Source organism: Echinops telfairi, unplaced genomic scaffold (genome assembly GCF_000313985.2).
Source record: "Echinops telfairi isolate 266 unplaced genomic scaffold, ASM31398v2 ScPeMD7_7468;HRSCAF=8506_0, whole genome shotgun sequence".
Taxonomy (NCBI): domain Eukaryota; kingdom Metazoa; phylum Chordata; class Mammalia; order Afrosoricida; family Tenrecidae; genus Echinops; species Echinops telfairi.
Window position 1 is genome coordinate 631,172 of NW_022111369.1, and position 15,675 is coordinate 646,846.

A 15,675-nucleotide genomic window follows, 5' to 3' on the forward strand; every position below is an offset into this window, starting at 1 on the left:
ATAAAAAGCAAGGATGTAGCTTTGAGGACTGATGTGCGCCTAACCCAAGACATGGTATTCTTTATTGCATCATCTGCATGTGAAAGTTGACCTTGAACAAGGAAGACTGAAAAAGAATAGATGCTTTTGAACTGTGGTGCTGGAGAAGAATACTGAAAGTATCATGGACTGTTAAAATGACAAACCAATCTGTACTGGAAGAAACAAGGCCAGAGGACTCCTTGGAGGCAAAGATGGCAAGATTTTGTCTTACATACTTTGTCAGGAGAGACCAGTCCCTGGAGAAGGACATCATGTCTGGTAAAGTGAAGAGTCAACCGAAGACGAGGTGGATTAAAGTGAAGAGGCAACCATAGACTAGGTGGATTGACACAGTGGCTGCATTATCGGGCTCAGCCAGAGGAAGAATTGAGAGCAGGGCTCAGGACAGTGCAGCATTGCATTCTGTCCTACATAGGATTGCTGTGAATTGAAGCTGACTTGATGGCACCTAACAACAGCAGCGTCAAGAATACCTTGTCACCTACCTGATTGAGAAAAATCATATATTTTAAAAGTAAAACATTCCTTTTAACCAAAACAAATGTGTTAATTTACCTTGGATGGCCTACAAACCAATTATTATGACAAATTAAGCAAAGAATAAGAATAATTATAGCTACTCTTTGCCCTTGAAATAAGTTTCTCATTGCATTCTATATAATATATTACTCAAAATAAACTTTTGGGGTAAGATTGCTTACTTTTCCTTCTCCGGTCAACATTTAGATTTAAAACAGAATTAGCCACATTACGTGCTCTGAGCAATCATTCAGTGGTTTGACTTTGTTGTAAGAGAACATCAAGTCTATTCAGACTCCTAGCAACTCTATGTGCAACAGAATGAAGCACTCCCCAATCCTATAAGGTCCTCAAACTGTGTTGTGTTTGAGCTCATTGTTGCAGTCCCTGTGTCAATCCATTTCTGTAACTGTCTTCCCCTTTTACACTGACCACTACTTCAAGGATTATTCTGGCGTTTTCCAGGAACAGGTCCCCTGATACCTTGTCCAAAGTATATCACTCTTATCCCCCAGATACCTTGTCCAAAGTATATCACTCTTATCATCCTCACTTCTAAAGAGCAATCCGGCTAGACTTCTTCCAAGACAGATTTGTCTTCTGACGGCCCATGGTGCATTCAATATTCTTTGTCAACACCTTAATTTAAACACATCAGTTCTTCTTCCGTCTTCCTCTTCACCATCTAATTTTCACATGTATTTGACTTGATTTAAAAGACCATGGTTTTCATCAGGTACACCTTAGATTTCAAAGTGATGTTTTGTTCTTAAAAACTTTATAGAATTTTTGTAGCAAATGTGTCCAAATTCAATACATTTGATTTGTTGACTGCTGTTTTAAATTATTTAACTACCAGAGTGATAAAAATTGAATTGAGTGTAGTGAATATCAAAAATAATAAAGAAAAGGAAGAGTTGATGTATTAGGTGGGAATATTTAAACTGATTAATTTAACCCCAATACTTGAGTACAAAACAAGAGTGTATTTTGAAAACAAAGAAATTAATGACTTAGTGGCATGATAAATGGAGAAAATACTGAAGTTGTCAGGATTTTATTTTATTGAAGCCTCAATTGATGCCCATGAAAGCTGTGGTCAATGAGACAAGAGATGTATTGCATTGGACAAATCTTTTGCAATTCTTTAGTGTCAAAATATAAAAAAAGTATCACTTTGAGGACTATGATACCCCTAATTCAAGCTGTGGTATTTTAAATTGCCTCCGATGCACGGGAAATCTGGGGAAATGAATAGGAAAGGCCAAATGATTGATATAGTTGAGTTATGGTCTTGTGAAATAATGTTGACTATATCATGGACTTCCAGAAAATTAACAAATATATGTAGGAGGAAATACAGCCAGAATACTCCTTAGAAACAAGGATGGCAAAATTTCATCTCAAGTTCTTTGAACATGTGATCATATGGGAACAGACTCACGACAAGGATATAGTGCTTCATAGAGGATCGCTGAAATGTGGAAGACCCTCGATGAGTTGAATTGACCCAGTGGCTGCAGTATGAACTCAAGTGTAGTAATGACGGTGAGGCTTGCACTTGGCCAGGCAGTGTTTAGTTGCACACGGAGACACTTGGAGTGAGAGCCAATTTGACAGCACCTAACAACAAAAGTGATCAGAAATATACAACTTTCGGGAATAGCTGTTTCTGAATTTAGAAAATTAACCCTAGGGTTTGGTTTTGTTTTGTTTTAATGAGCCATAGAAGTTCCATAGTAGAATTCTTGTGTTTTATGTAGGATATATAGTATTTGTTTCTAGTCAGTGCCTCCTGGGCAAAGCACCTGTCAGTAGAAGTTTGCTTGTTTGTCATGGTGCTGAACAGACTAAGATGAACTAGAAAGACCAATGAAAACTGGACATCACATGAAAATCAGACCCCTTAGTTCCACTGTGCATTATTGCTCAAAAACATGTAGTTATTTTTATAACCCCTGAGCTTCTGTAGGCTTGAATACCATTATTTCAATTATCAATAACTTCTTTTGAATATGGGACCTTTACATCTTCTACTACCTACCAACAATCGAATAATTATATTTTACAACTTATGAATATTAAGTAACAGCTATGGTTAAGGGTATGTGCTAGCATTATTTTCCCTTTTAGTGTTAGACAGTTTCAATCAATTTCTTAAATCTAACCCAACAGTTGAGAAATGTTCAATGATTGGCAAATAAATAAAATCAATTAGCCTTCTTGTTATTAATATTGTTACCAGTCATTGAGTTAGAAACTAACTCAATATAAACTAATAATAATTATTAAATTATAAATATATACTAAGGGCTACCCTGCAAAAAAAATGGAAAAAAGATTCGCTGGGTGGAGCTTCATAGTACACCTTTGTCTTGCTAGACAAGCATGCAGCAACTTGTTTTGAGTTAGTGCAACTAATGGCATCACCTGGGACGGTCCTCTTTGATCACAGTGAATTTTACGTAAAAGCAGTTTCACTCAAATCTCTTTTTTGTGTGTGTGATGGCTGACTTAAGAAGGCAGCATGAGGCTGTGAAATTTGTTTCCTGTTCAGGAAAAATGCCCCAGATACTGCTGTGATGTTGAACACAGCTTACATCTCAAAATTGGTGAAATGTTGATTGAGGACAAACCTAATGCTGAATGTTCGTCAACTTTCCGAATGGATGAAAATGTCCAGGGACCATTAAGAGATAGGGAAGTTATCTGGACTATCTTGGAGCTCGGTTCAGCATTTTTTTTAAATCATTTCATTGGGGGTTCTTAACAGCTCTTATAACATTCCCTATGTCAATCGTATCAAGGATATTTGTACATATGTTACCATCATCATTTTCAAAACATTACTTTCTATTGGAGCTCTTGGTATCAGCTCTTCTTTTACCGCCCCCTCACACGTGACCCCTTGATAAATTATATATTATTATTTTGTCATATCTTAAACCAACTGCTGTCATCCTTCACCCCCGTTTCTGTCATTCTTTCCCCTGGGATGAGGGGTGGAGGGCCTCGCTGGGGGGAAGGGGAGGACTGGATTATGCATTGATCCTTGTGATCTGTTCCCCCTTCCTCCCTTCCTTTCCTCCTCCCACAACTTTCCCCCTGCTGCTATCTACTCCAATTTCTATTCCTGAAGGGTTTTTCTGACTGGATTTTGTGTGTTTTATTGTAATGTAAATGTGTAAATGCTCAGCTCTAGCCAGAACTGAAAGTCAGGACTGGGGTCATGACAGCAGGGGGTGAGGAAGCCTCAAAGAACTGGAGGAATATTGTGTGTTTCACTGGTGCTATATTGCATGCTGGTTGACATATCCCTTCCTTGTGGTCCTTCTGTAAGGATATTTACTATGGTCTACAATGGGTTTGGGGGTCTCTGCTCTGAACCCCCTCATTCTCAACAATATGTTTTATTTTGTTTGTTTTGAGTCTTCTGGGTCCCATTACCTGATTCTGTCAACACCTCATGATTGCACAAGATAGTGTGTTTCTTCCATGTGGGCTTGTTGTTTCTCTGATTAATGACTGTTTTTTAACTTCAAGCTTTTAAGACGCCAGATGCTATATCTTTTGACAACTGGGTACCATCATCTTTCTTCACCATATTTGCTTACACACCCATTTAGTCTTCAGCTATCCTATTGGGAGGGTGAGCATCACTGAATGCCAGGTTGTTAGAACAAATTGTTCTTGCATTGAGAGAAGCCATGACCAGAGGCCCGAAGTCCATCCACTTCCTCAATGTATTGCCATATAAATATATGTACCCATGCCAATACCTCGATTTTTATGAATGGATATATTTACATATGTACACATCTATGCTTATACCTCTATCCACAGCTTTGCTTCCTAGATTATTCCTCTGTTTCCTTTTATCTTCCTCCTGCCCCACCATCATGCTCGCCCTTCTTCTGCTTCTTAGGAATTCCCCTCATCCAGATTGCTCCAACTGCTGCTCCAAACCACCAGAAGCTGTCTGTCCTCCACATTGTTGGTTTAATCCCCATGTTGCTCCTCTGTCTATGGTGTTGCTTGCTCTCTGCTTCTATTCCCCACCCCTACCCCTGCCTCCTCCTCCTGCAAGTCCCTCTGACACTGCCAGTCCCCTTGTTTTGCCTCGGGCTTGCATCCCAGGCAAAATAACAATAAAGGAAACAAACCAAAAAAGAAAACAAAAGATTTAATACAAGAAGAAGAATACAAGAAAAAAAAAACTAGCACCCCACCCTCAACACGAAAAAGCATACATAATTCCAGATCTGTCTGCTGACCTTTATGACTATCTTTCACTGGTCCTGGGGGTTCTGCGAACTGCCCCTCCTAGCCTGAAGTTTATTTGGGGGTCTCCTCAAGGGTTTTGTGGCTTCATTTTGCTCCTGTTTTTGATCTGTTATGTTCCCTTCTTGGTTTGCCCTGCTGTGGGGGTGGTAAGACCAGATTCACTCCCTGCTGTGTGTCCCCAGTATTGCCCTCTGCCATGGTACATGCCAGCGAAGGGATATCATATCTAGAGCTTTTGTGGGTCCTACAGTCCTACCTGTGCCTGAGCAGTTCCTTGCAGGGACGTCATCCTCACAGCTTGGTGTGCCAGTGTGCCTCAGCTTCTGATTAACCAGGAAAAAGAACAACAAGTGGAAACATGCCGTGCTTTGAAATAACAGTTTGGAAGAAACCCAGATTTTTTCCCCAAGATCAATACTAGTGAGGAGACATAGTGTTATTTATATTCTTAAGACCCCAAAAGCAAACATCAGTCAAGCCAGTGGAAGATGCCATTTTCATTTTGCTGCCCCAAAAGCTCATTAAGTGAAATCAACGATCAAGATGATGATCTTTTTTTTTTTTCTAATGTGAGGGGGATAGTGCATTTGGAATTTATTCTACCAGGTCAGATTGTTAATCAAGTTTTCTATTTATAGGTTGTTAAAAGATAGCATAATGGTGTGCAACAAAAAAGGCCTTATTTGAGGTAGACAGGGATCTGGTTTTGCCACCAAGACAATTCACCTGCTCACACAGTCATCTCAGTATTCTCCTTTTGGAAAAACACCACATGCCTCTCTTGCCCCACGCACCTTACTCACCTGACCTCGCTCTGTGAGACATATTTTTGTTTCTGCAAATGAAGAGAGACATGAAAGGACAGTGATTTAAAGACATAGAAGAGGTGAATGAAAAAATGAGGGAGGTCCTGTCAGCCATCCAAACAGATGAGTTTGAAAAATATTTCCAAGATTGGAATTGCAGATTTGACAAATAAGTGTAATGTAGAGTACTTTTTAGGTGAGAAGGTTGTTTGTATAAATTTTAAGTACATAGTTTTGAAAAAGAAATCTGAGTTTTTTTGGTACCCCCTCATATACTAAGAAGGCTCTCTACTCCTTTAAAGACTGACAGGCTCTGGAACTAACAGGAGCAGTTCCATCCTGTCCTATTGTGGTAGTTACATAATCTGTTGTAAATTTGAGACTTAAGAGTGAAGGGGTGGAATTTAGCCTGTCAATTAGGTCACAGCTTGATGACCTCATTTGGAGGTGCTAAAGAGATAAATAGTTCACTGGAGATGGGACACATGCTCACTCCCTGGAAGACATTCCTGCGGACAAGACAGGTGGAGCTAAGCTAGAGCTCTGGAGCAGAAGGAGCCACGTGGAGAGGCCCTGCCAGTGCTGAGATGCTTCCTCTGCTACTGAATCCACAAGACCTCCCACCCACTGGCCTGTGATCTTCCTGCATTTGGATTTCATTGCATGTATTGAGTGAGTCTGAAGAGGAATTTATAGATTGGTATTGGACATATGGGCTAATATCGGACTTATGGACCTGATCTGGACCGGGCTGGGATGCTTTCTTAATGTACAATTGCTCTTTCTATAAAGCTCTGTTCTACACACACACACGCCTCTGCATTTGGCTCTCTAGTCTGCCAGACTAGCACAGCCACAGCAAGTTCTAGGAGTTGGAATGGAGCCCATGGCCGCTGAACTGTATCCAGGCCTCCACCTGATGCTGGGATGCAAAGGATCTTTGGGACTAGAGCTTTTCTTTTGACAATCTCACATTATCTTGACAAAGAATCATTTGCATTCTAAGGCCAACAGATAATGGTAACATTTTCAATTATTTCATGTCAATGTGCTGATTTTTTTCCTCGCTCCCTCAGGTTCTCCCGCGGCAGACCTGTGGGTTGTTTACTCACACTATTTTCTATAAAGAGTACCCAGGAGGGCCCCAAGAACTGGATAAAAGCATCAGAGGAGGCGAACTTTTCCTCACCATCCTTCTGAACCCAGTATGTATTCTCTTTATGTTTCATATAATTACACCTGAACTTTAAAGCATATGATTCGTTTGTTTATAATTGAATGTCAACCCGTTCTTCCACGAGAATATATGGTAAATACTACAACTACTGTGGAAAAAGAATGCCGTGTCTCCAAATTATTTACTTTCCTTATGATGCAGAATCAATAAAAACAAATATGTTAAGCATATGTTGAATATGGCAATCAAATTTAACATTTAATGTTGACTTGTATTCCTGTATTTAGTAAGTGCATATTAATTTATAGCTCTTTAGCCAAAAATGAAAATTGACAATTGTACCAATGTTACTGTGGTGTTCCTAAGTTGAGTTGTCTTCTAGCACAGATATTAGTAAATAGAAATAAATCCAATGAAAAGGTATATTAAAATTGTTTGGCTATATTTTAGTTGGTATACAAGACTGAATTTAGATCCTTAAAAAATAATGTAAAATAATTTTAATTGGCATGAAAATTATTTAAATATGAAGTTTTTTCCTTTTATTATTTCAGATATTAATCAAATTCTTTTGAAATGGGCTATATTACTTTTGGCATACATATGTGTACATTTTATAAAAGTATATCATCATGGAAAGTATATTAACATTAACTATTGGGGAATTATTTTAGCTTTCTGTTTTTTCTCCAATAAAAATTGTATTTCTCAATTCTAAGGAAAAATCTCTGTATTTACACGCAGTGCACTCAGAAACCATAAAAGTTTGTCTGATAAATATGCCTACCTCATGTAATATAATACATTTTGTTACACAGAGAAAAATAATCATGGTGAAAATAAAACAAACCTAAGTTGCAAGTATTGAAGTTCCAGGTCAAATGAATGATTTTAGATAATTTAAACATGGCATTTAATCATATATATATATATATATATATATATATATGTTTGGGAAGGATTAAAATGTGGGGATAAAATGTTTAAAGCTATGCATAGTCATTTTTCAAACATCATCTCAAAATACATGGATATTCAATACAAAGCCAAAGCCTGTTGTGTTGATATTGCTAGGCGCCATCCAGTTGGTTTAACCAATAGCAACACTATGCACAAGATAAGGAAATACTGTCCTGTCTTATGCCATCCTCACAATTGTCCTTGTGCCTAAGCCTATTGTGGCAGCCACTGGATCAACACGTCGGCTCGAGGGCCTCCTTTTTGGCTGCCCCTCCATGTTACCATGCTTGATCTTCTTATGCAGGGACTGGTCCCTTCTGATAGCATGTCCAAAGCACATAAGACAAAATCTTTCCATCCTTGCCTCTCAGGAGCACTTAGGCCTTACTTCATCCCAGACAGACTTCTTTGTCCTGCTGGCAGTCCATGCTACTTGTAACATTCTTCTCTAGCACCACAATTCAAATGCAATTAATTGATAAACAATTCAGATTGATTCCTCTTCTGTCTTCCTTACTCAATGTCCTACCTTCCTATGCATTTAAGACAATTGAAAATACCATGGCTTGGGTAAAGCCTACCATAGTCCTCATAATAATATCCTTGCATTTCCATACTCTAAAGAGGCCTTGTGTAGCAAACTTCCCTATTGGAACCCATCTTTGGATCTCTTGACTGCTGTTTCCATAAGACAAAATCCTTGACAACTTCACACTTTCTCCATTTATCACCATGTTACTTGTTGGTTGAATTGTAAGGACTTTGAGTTGTAATCCAGACAGAAGGCTGCAATCCTTGGTCTTCATCAGCACGTGCCTCAAGGCTTCCTTGTTTCCATCAAGCAAAACTGTGTCATCTGCATTTCATAGATTGTTAATAAACTTTGCTCCAACCCTATTCCACCACCATCTTCATAGAATCCAGCTCCTCTGATTATCTGTCCAGCATACAGATCGTTTGGTTAGGATGGCACTAGAATAAATAAGTAGATTGAATGATGCTGAACAAAAACTTCATTTCTCATAACTTGCTTCCCTTCTTGTAAAACAAGCTGCCTGAACAATTATCCATGTGCCTCAAAGGTATTTGCACTGTACATAAATCTGAAATATTCTACTTTTGTGTATATATTATAAACTCGACACTTACAAGGTACCAAGGACATTCTAACAATAATGAAATAAGGCACGTGAATGCTAGCAAAAGCAAATGAAGAGGGAACCTCTCTGTTTACCCTTCCCTCACTAATTGAATATTTGATCTTAGCAGAGGCAAGGGAATCTTTTACTTTTCATTCTGTGGCTCCAATCCTGGCCCCAAGTCTTCCCTAGAAATTGGGATAAGAAAAAATGAATATTGCCTTCCTTAAGTCTCTTGGCCCCAAGTTTAATTGCTTTTATTCTATTATTTCTCTGATTACTTGTGATTAAAGATATGGTTATATCTCTGTTTTTAAATATATTTTTTGAGTTCCAACTTCATAGCCACTAATAGCAATAATCTCATTTACAGTTTAGTCAGAGCCTTGCAGTGGGCCTCTTAAATAAGACAGAGGACTACTTACTCTCTGGTATTTCCATCGGTAACACTGGTGAATTAATGAAACAACAATCAATGATGCTAACCTCTGTTTTAAATTCTGTCATCACAACACAAATTTATTTTCATTGCAAACAGAGCAGTGGAAGAGATACTTTCAGGAGGTTTCTTTTATTCAATGGCTTGTTTTCTTGGTTATTGTGCATTAAAACTAACCTCAAAACAGGATGCATGGGTCAAAAAGAGAAACCGGAGCAGAACATACGCAGTGTACCCAGCAGTGCTAGAGGGTCCACAGTGGAATGAAATCTGAATTCAGGCTTAGAATGTTTCCAAAATGTGTGAGGTCAAGGACAATGTTCCTCACAACAGGAAGAGCCAAACTGTCTAGATCGATGTCACTCATATCTCCCGGAGAACTCACTCAGGAAATCTGGGGGTGGGTAGTGGGGTAAGGGCCAGCTCAAAATGAGGCTTAATTCCTGGGTTGCAAGGGCAGAAGTTACTGGATAAGACATTTAACATGATAGCCTGACTGGAAGTAAGTGAAATTAAATGGGGAACACAGAAAGAAGGAAATGCTGAATGAAGCAAAGAGGATTTAAGTTTATAATTTTGTACAAATGTCTGATCATGAGGAAAGAGAAGCCATAGATGATGAGCTGTGATAAACATTTACCCCGCTAATGTGGTGGAATGAATTATTGAGGCCGCTGGATTAGTTTCCATTTCAAGTTAGACGATTCCATTAACTCAAGCAAAGAGTAAGCCTGCAGGGATATATAGGGAAAGACAAAGCTGAAAGAAAATATAGAACCATGACCCCCCGCTTTCTCTATGCCAATGGTTTTCAACCTGTGGGTGGTGACCCCTTTTTTGGGTCGAACGACCCTTTCACAGGGGTCACCTGATTCATAACAGTAGCAAAATTACAGTAGCAACAAAAATAATTTTATGGTTGGGGGGGTCACCACAACATGAGGAGCAGTATTAAAGGGTCGCGACATTAGGAAGGTTCAGAACCACTTAAGCTATTCTCTCCAGTCATTGCTTAATTCCTCCTCAGAGTAACTAATAGCTCCAAAGTCTTTTACCAAACCAATTCAGAGGAAATTATTTATAAATTCACTGATGTAATGTTATAAATTATTGATATGAATTAATATGCTAACACTGAAGAATATCATATTCTAGCAGAACTCATATCTAAAGATCTATGATCTTAAATATCACTCCAATTATCTTGGGAAAATATGTGTTACTGGTGAGCACACAACTTCTGCAAGATAATTCAGAGAGATAGCCATCTCCTCAACCTATTATGACAACTGACTCTGAAGATGATGTACATGAAGGAGTCCTGGTAGTGCTGTTGTTCACTGAAAGATCAGCCATTGAAATTAACCCACACCCACAAAGAAGACTAGATCTAGTGATTTGGGTAATTATAAAGAGTAACTCCAAACCAAATTCACTGCAGTTGGATCGATCCCAACTGAGACCCACTGACATCTAGTTAACTCTAACCATAGTGGCCTTATATGTGGTTTCTGAAGTTGTAAATCTTTAGGAGTACATAGCCACATTGTTGTCTAGCAGATTGCCTGGTAGATTTTAACTGCGAGGCTTACCTAACAGCATCACCAGAGTACCTCCTAGAAAATCCTACAGGGCAGTTGTGCTCTGTCACATAAGGTCACTATGTGCAATACAGGGTATGGGAGACCCTGTCTCCAAGAATCAGGGTCAGACATGCCTCCATGTTCCATCCTTCACCAACTTGGACACTGACCATTTCTCTCCATCTTTGCTGGGTTCTATAATTCCTTGAAATATCCACAAAGAACTCACAGACAATCCTCACAATTATGGGAGTTTATTAGGGATGTTAGCAGCTCTGGTGGCATGGTTATTGGGTGCTGGGCTGCTAATCTGCCACCTGTGATCAGAAGTTCTAAACCGCAAGCTGCTCTGAGGGAGAAAGAAGGGGCTTTCTACTCCCATAAAGAATTGTGGGTTGTTGGGGGTTCATGGGGGAGGGGCAGTGGGGAGGGAGGGGAGGAGGGGAGGGCCTGATGCCGGGGGCTTGGGTGGAGGGCAGGTGTTTGGAGGGTAGTGGGGGTGGTGAGTGTGCAGATGTGCTTTGCACGGTTGATGTGTGTGTGGATTGTGGTGGGGGTTGTGTGGACCCCTAGTGAAATGATTAAAAAATAAAATAATTAAAATAAAGAATTAGTCTTGGAAACCCTAGGCAGTCAGTTCTACCCTGTCTCAGGGGGTTGTTATGAGTCAGCATATACTTGATGGCAGTGTGTGAGTGAGTATTGGGGAAGTTAATCGGTTTCCACAAGCCTGGATCAGTAAGATCACAATCATTGGTGCAAAGCAACACCTCTCCACAGTTAGCACCCTAGTCCCTCTCTGCGTCTCATCTTCTCAGTCACATAGTCCCTTGGCCTCTGCCCCTGGGGACAAGAGGCTTGCCTGTTGCTTTGTCTTGCAGTCCCATAGTCTTGGTGCTGCTCCTCTTGCTGTGTCCCACACTCTGTGTGCACAGTCTCCTGTACCTCTACTCTCAGTCTTTGCCACTTCGGATAGAGATCTGCTGCATGCTCCTCCAGTGGTCCTGGTCTTCCTAGCTGGTGCTGCTTCAAAGATGACTCATTCTTAAAGCGAGGGGGTGGTAACTAAAACTGACCACTCCCTTATGTTAGTGTTGCTCTATATTTGCATAGTCCCCCTAATTATTTCTTGGGAGTTGGAGACTAGGGTAGGAGAGCTATTCCACCCATTGGACTCTATTTCCATGCTGGCTTCAATAATTCATTGAAACAGCCACACAGAGCTCATAGACAATGCTCATAATTATGAGGGTTTATTAGGGAAGTAAATGGGTTACCACAAGGTTACCATAGATTTCTCTCCACCACACTATGAATTAACCATTGGCTCAAAAGGACACAATAGTAATCATCTAAATGTAATAACCAAACCAAACTCACTGCCATCGAGCTATGCCAATGACTAGAGACGCTATAGGATGGGGTAGAGCTGCCCTTCTGAGTTTCTGAGACTGTAACTCTTTAAATCTCAATCTTTCTCCCACAGGGTGACTGATGATTTTTAACTGCTGGCCTTGCAGTTAGCAGCCCAACTCATTATCAATACACCACTAGGCTCCTATAAATAAGATAGGTAATGTTTATATAAAAGTTAAAGAATATATGCTATGCTAACTTTGTTTCTATTTTCATTAAAGAGCTATACTTTCACATCATAGTGACCTAATATTCTGTGAGAGGAAGTCACAATGCATAGCTGCAAAACCATTGAAACCTTATTAAACAAAAGTATCAACAGGTGAAGCCATGCGTTGCTGACAATCCTCAAGCTAGGGCTCCGTGCGTCTGAAGGCAGAGCCTCCACCTCTCTAACCTGTTCCGGAAGAAGGCCACACTCTTTGATTGACACCACATCAGAAAGACAGCTCTGCCTCCTTCAAGGTTCTCAAATCTTGTTCCTTTCAAATTTTCTTTGAGGTTTGGGAACAAAAGGAAGTCAGAAAGGGCAAGATCAGAGCTGGTTGTACAGTAGGTGGGGTAAAGTTTTCCTTATAGGTTTACAGTCTCAGAAATCAGAAGTAGCAGTTCTACTCTGTCCTCTAAGGTCAGAGTCAACTTGGTGGCAGTCGCTTTTTGTTTGGTATTTAATGATGTCCCAAAAATACTTCCAAAGAAGTTGAATTCATACATGGAGGATTGTGGTGTGAAAGGAATTCTTGGACTTTACAAATGATTTAAGTGGTTAGCTATTAACCGAAAGTTTGGAGGTTTCAGTCTACTCAGAGGTGCCTGTAAACTAAAGCCTTGTGATCTGCTTCTAGAACAATCAGTCTTTGAAAACACTGCAGAACACTTGTTTGATTACATGCATTCCCCATGAGTCACAGTGGAGTTGATGTCAAGTGGCGGCAATCGTGCTTTGAAACATACGGAATACAAATGCTTATGAATTGCAGATTTGGGCCAAAGTTCATAACCAAAGTAAGTAAGTAGATCATCGAAAAATTTTAATTTTATTCTTAATGATAGTTCATACACAGAACTTTGGCTTGATTTTCAGTCTTCTGAATATAAGAAACAAGAAATTGCCCAGCCAAGAAAAGTTCAGAAAGTCTAAAAACAATGAAAATTACTGTGACCCTTGAAAAAAATTAAGTCTATTTAATTTGGAAAAGATAAGACATATAATGCAAAGGGGAAAAAAACTACCATTCACCTATTTACTCCTCTGGTACTTATTAAAAGACTATTTTATTTTCTAAAGGGCAGGGAAATTCATTCTATGTCACTTGGAAAGTAAATTAAACTACTGAAAGCTAAATGGCATTAAATTCCAGTATTACATCAGGGTAAGTGAAATCTGCCAGAATGTTTTATAGGCTATATAATGATTGCTGTCACTGACGTTGTTCAAATATATATACATACATATATTTCTATGTTATTGTTGTGAGAGGCCAGCAAGTCCTTTTGACTCAGAGCTGCACGATGCATAACACAAAACAGTGCCCAATCTTGAGCCATTCTCACCGTTGTTCCTATCCTTGAACTCGTCGTTGCAGACGCTGTTAATCCATCTTGCTGAAGGTCTTCTTCTTCGCCACTGACCCTTCACTTTACCAAGCATGGTGTTCTTCTCCAGGGACTGGTCTCTCCTGACAGTGTGTCTACCATATATAAATAAGATCAAGTCTTGCTATTCTTGTCTCTAAAAAGCACACTGGTCTTACTTCTTACAAATCAGGCCTGTTCTATTTTTTCGGTCCATTATGTTTTCAATATTCTTCTCCAGCACCACAATTCAAATGCTTGACATAGTCTCTGTTCTTCTTTATGCAATGTCTAAGTTTATTATGCATATGAGGCAATTAAAAAGAGCACGGCTTTGGTCATACACACCTTACTCCTCAGAGTAATAACCTCATGGATTTTCAACATTTTATTTTGTTTTTTTAAGCTTTATTGGCACATAATCTACATATCATACAATTCAACGGTTCAATAATATCAAGAAGAGTTGTACAATCTTTCCCACAATCAATTTTAGAATATTTTCTCTTTTCTTGCACTTATTGATATTAGCTTCCTATTATATTTTGCCCCAACCTTCTCTACTATAGTCTCAAGAAACTATTAATCCAGTTACTATCTCTCTAGATTTACCTATCCTGGATTTCATATACTGAAAAACATATAAAAAAATCAAATGAACATTTAAAACAAACAACCAAATAAAAGAAATACTTCAATCAAAAAGAAAACAGGAAACATTTAAAACTAGAAAAAAATTAAAATGGGTTAATAGGGAGATCAAATGATAAGGTGTTACATTTTCACCTAACTATGGAGCTCTGGTGGTGTAGTGGTCACACATTGGGCTGTGATCTTCATAGTCAGCTGTTCAAAACCACCACCAGCTCATTCAGAGAAAGATGGAGTCACTACTGACTCAGAGAGACCCCCTGTGGGTTTCTGAAACCCCAACTTTTTATGGGAGTAGAAAGCTCAATATTTCTCTGTAATAATCCACTTCCCAATGCACTCTGCATGACAGCCAGGCTATTCATATTTCTAGTCTACGATCAGAGGAGATTCCTCTAAGATTTCATCCACATTTTTTAATTGGAAAAAACTTCCAAATGGGCCAAAAGGGAGATCAAATACACTTTAAATAAGTCTTGTGGAGCAAATTTACCTAATAAAATACATCTTTGATCTTTTGATTTGCTTCAGTGAGCACTGATCCAAGCAAGACAAAATCCTTTATTCATTTATACTGGTGCTACCTATTGTTCCAGTTGTGAGGATTTGGGACTTTCTTGTATTCAGTTGTAATCCATATGAAAGACTACAATTCTTGATCTTTATCAGCAGCAAGTGCTTTGAGACCTCCTCACGTTTCAGCAAGCAACGTTGTGCCATCTGTGTACGACAGGTGCTTGCTCAGGCTTCCTCCAATCCTGATGCCACATTCTCTTCATATAAGCCAGCTTCTCTGATGATTTTTCTGAGCATAAAGATTGAATAATTATATTAGGAGGCTACAATCTCAGCACACACCTTTCCTGATTGTAAACCATGCAGTCTTCCCTTGTTTTGTTTGCACAATGGCCTCTTGATCCATGTACAAGTTCTGAGTGAACTCAATGAAATGTCTGGAATTCCTCTTCTTCTCAAGACTTTCCATAGTTTATTATGTTCCACAAAATTGAACGTCTTGGCATAGTCAATAAAACACAAGTAATCATCTTTCCGTTATTATCTGTTTTCCGCCAAGATCTATCTG

At 39.1% G+C, this 15,675-nt stretch overlaps 1 protein-coding gene across 1 annotated transcript in view; it reads left to right on the forward strand.

Annotated features, from left to right (window-relative positions):
* The window catches only part of LOC101650333 (N-deacetylase and N-sulfotransferase 4), a 356,545-nt gene that overhangs the window by 185,944 nt on the left and 154,926 nt on the right, over window positions 1-15,675 (forward strand). Inside the window, exon 5 of the mRNA XM_004703471.2 lies at window positions 6,728-6,856. Coding sequence (XP_004703528.1) covers window positions 6,728-6,856 — 129 coding nt within the window. The remainder of the gene's footprint in view (window positions 1-6,727; window positions 6,857-15,675) is intronic.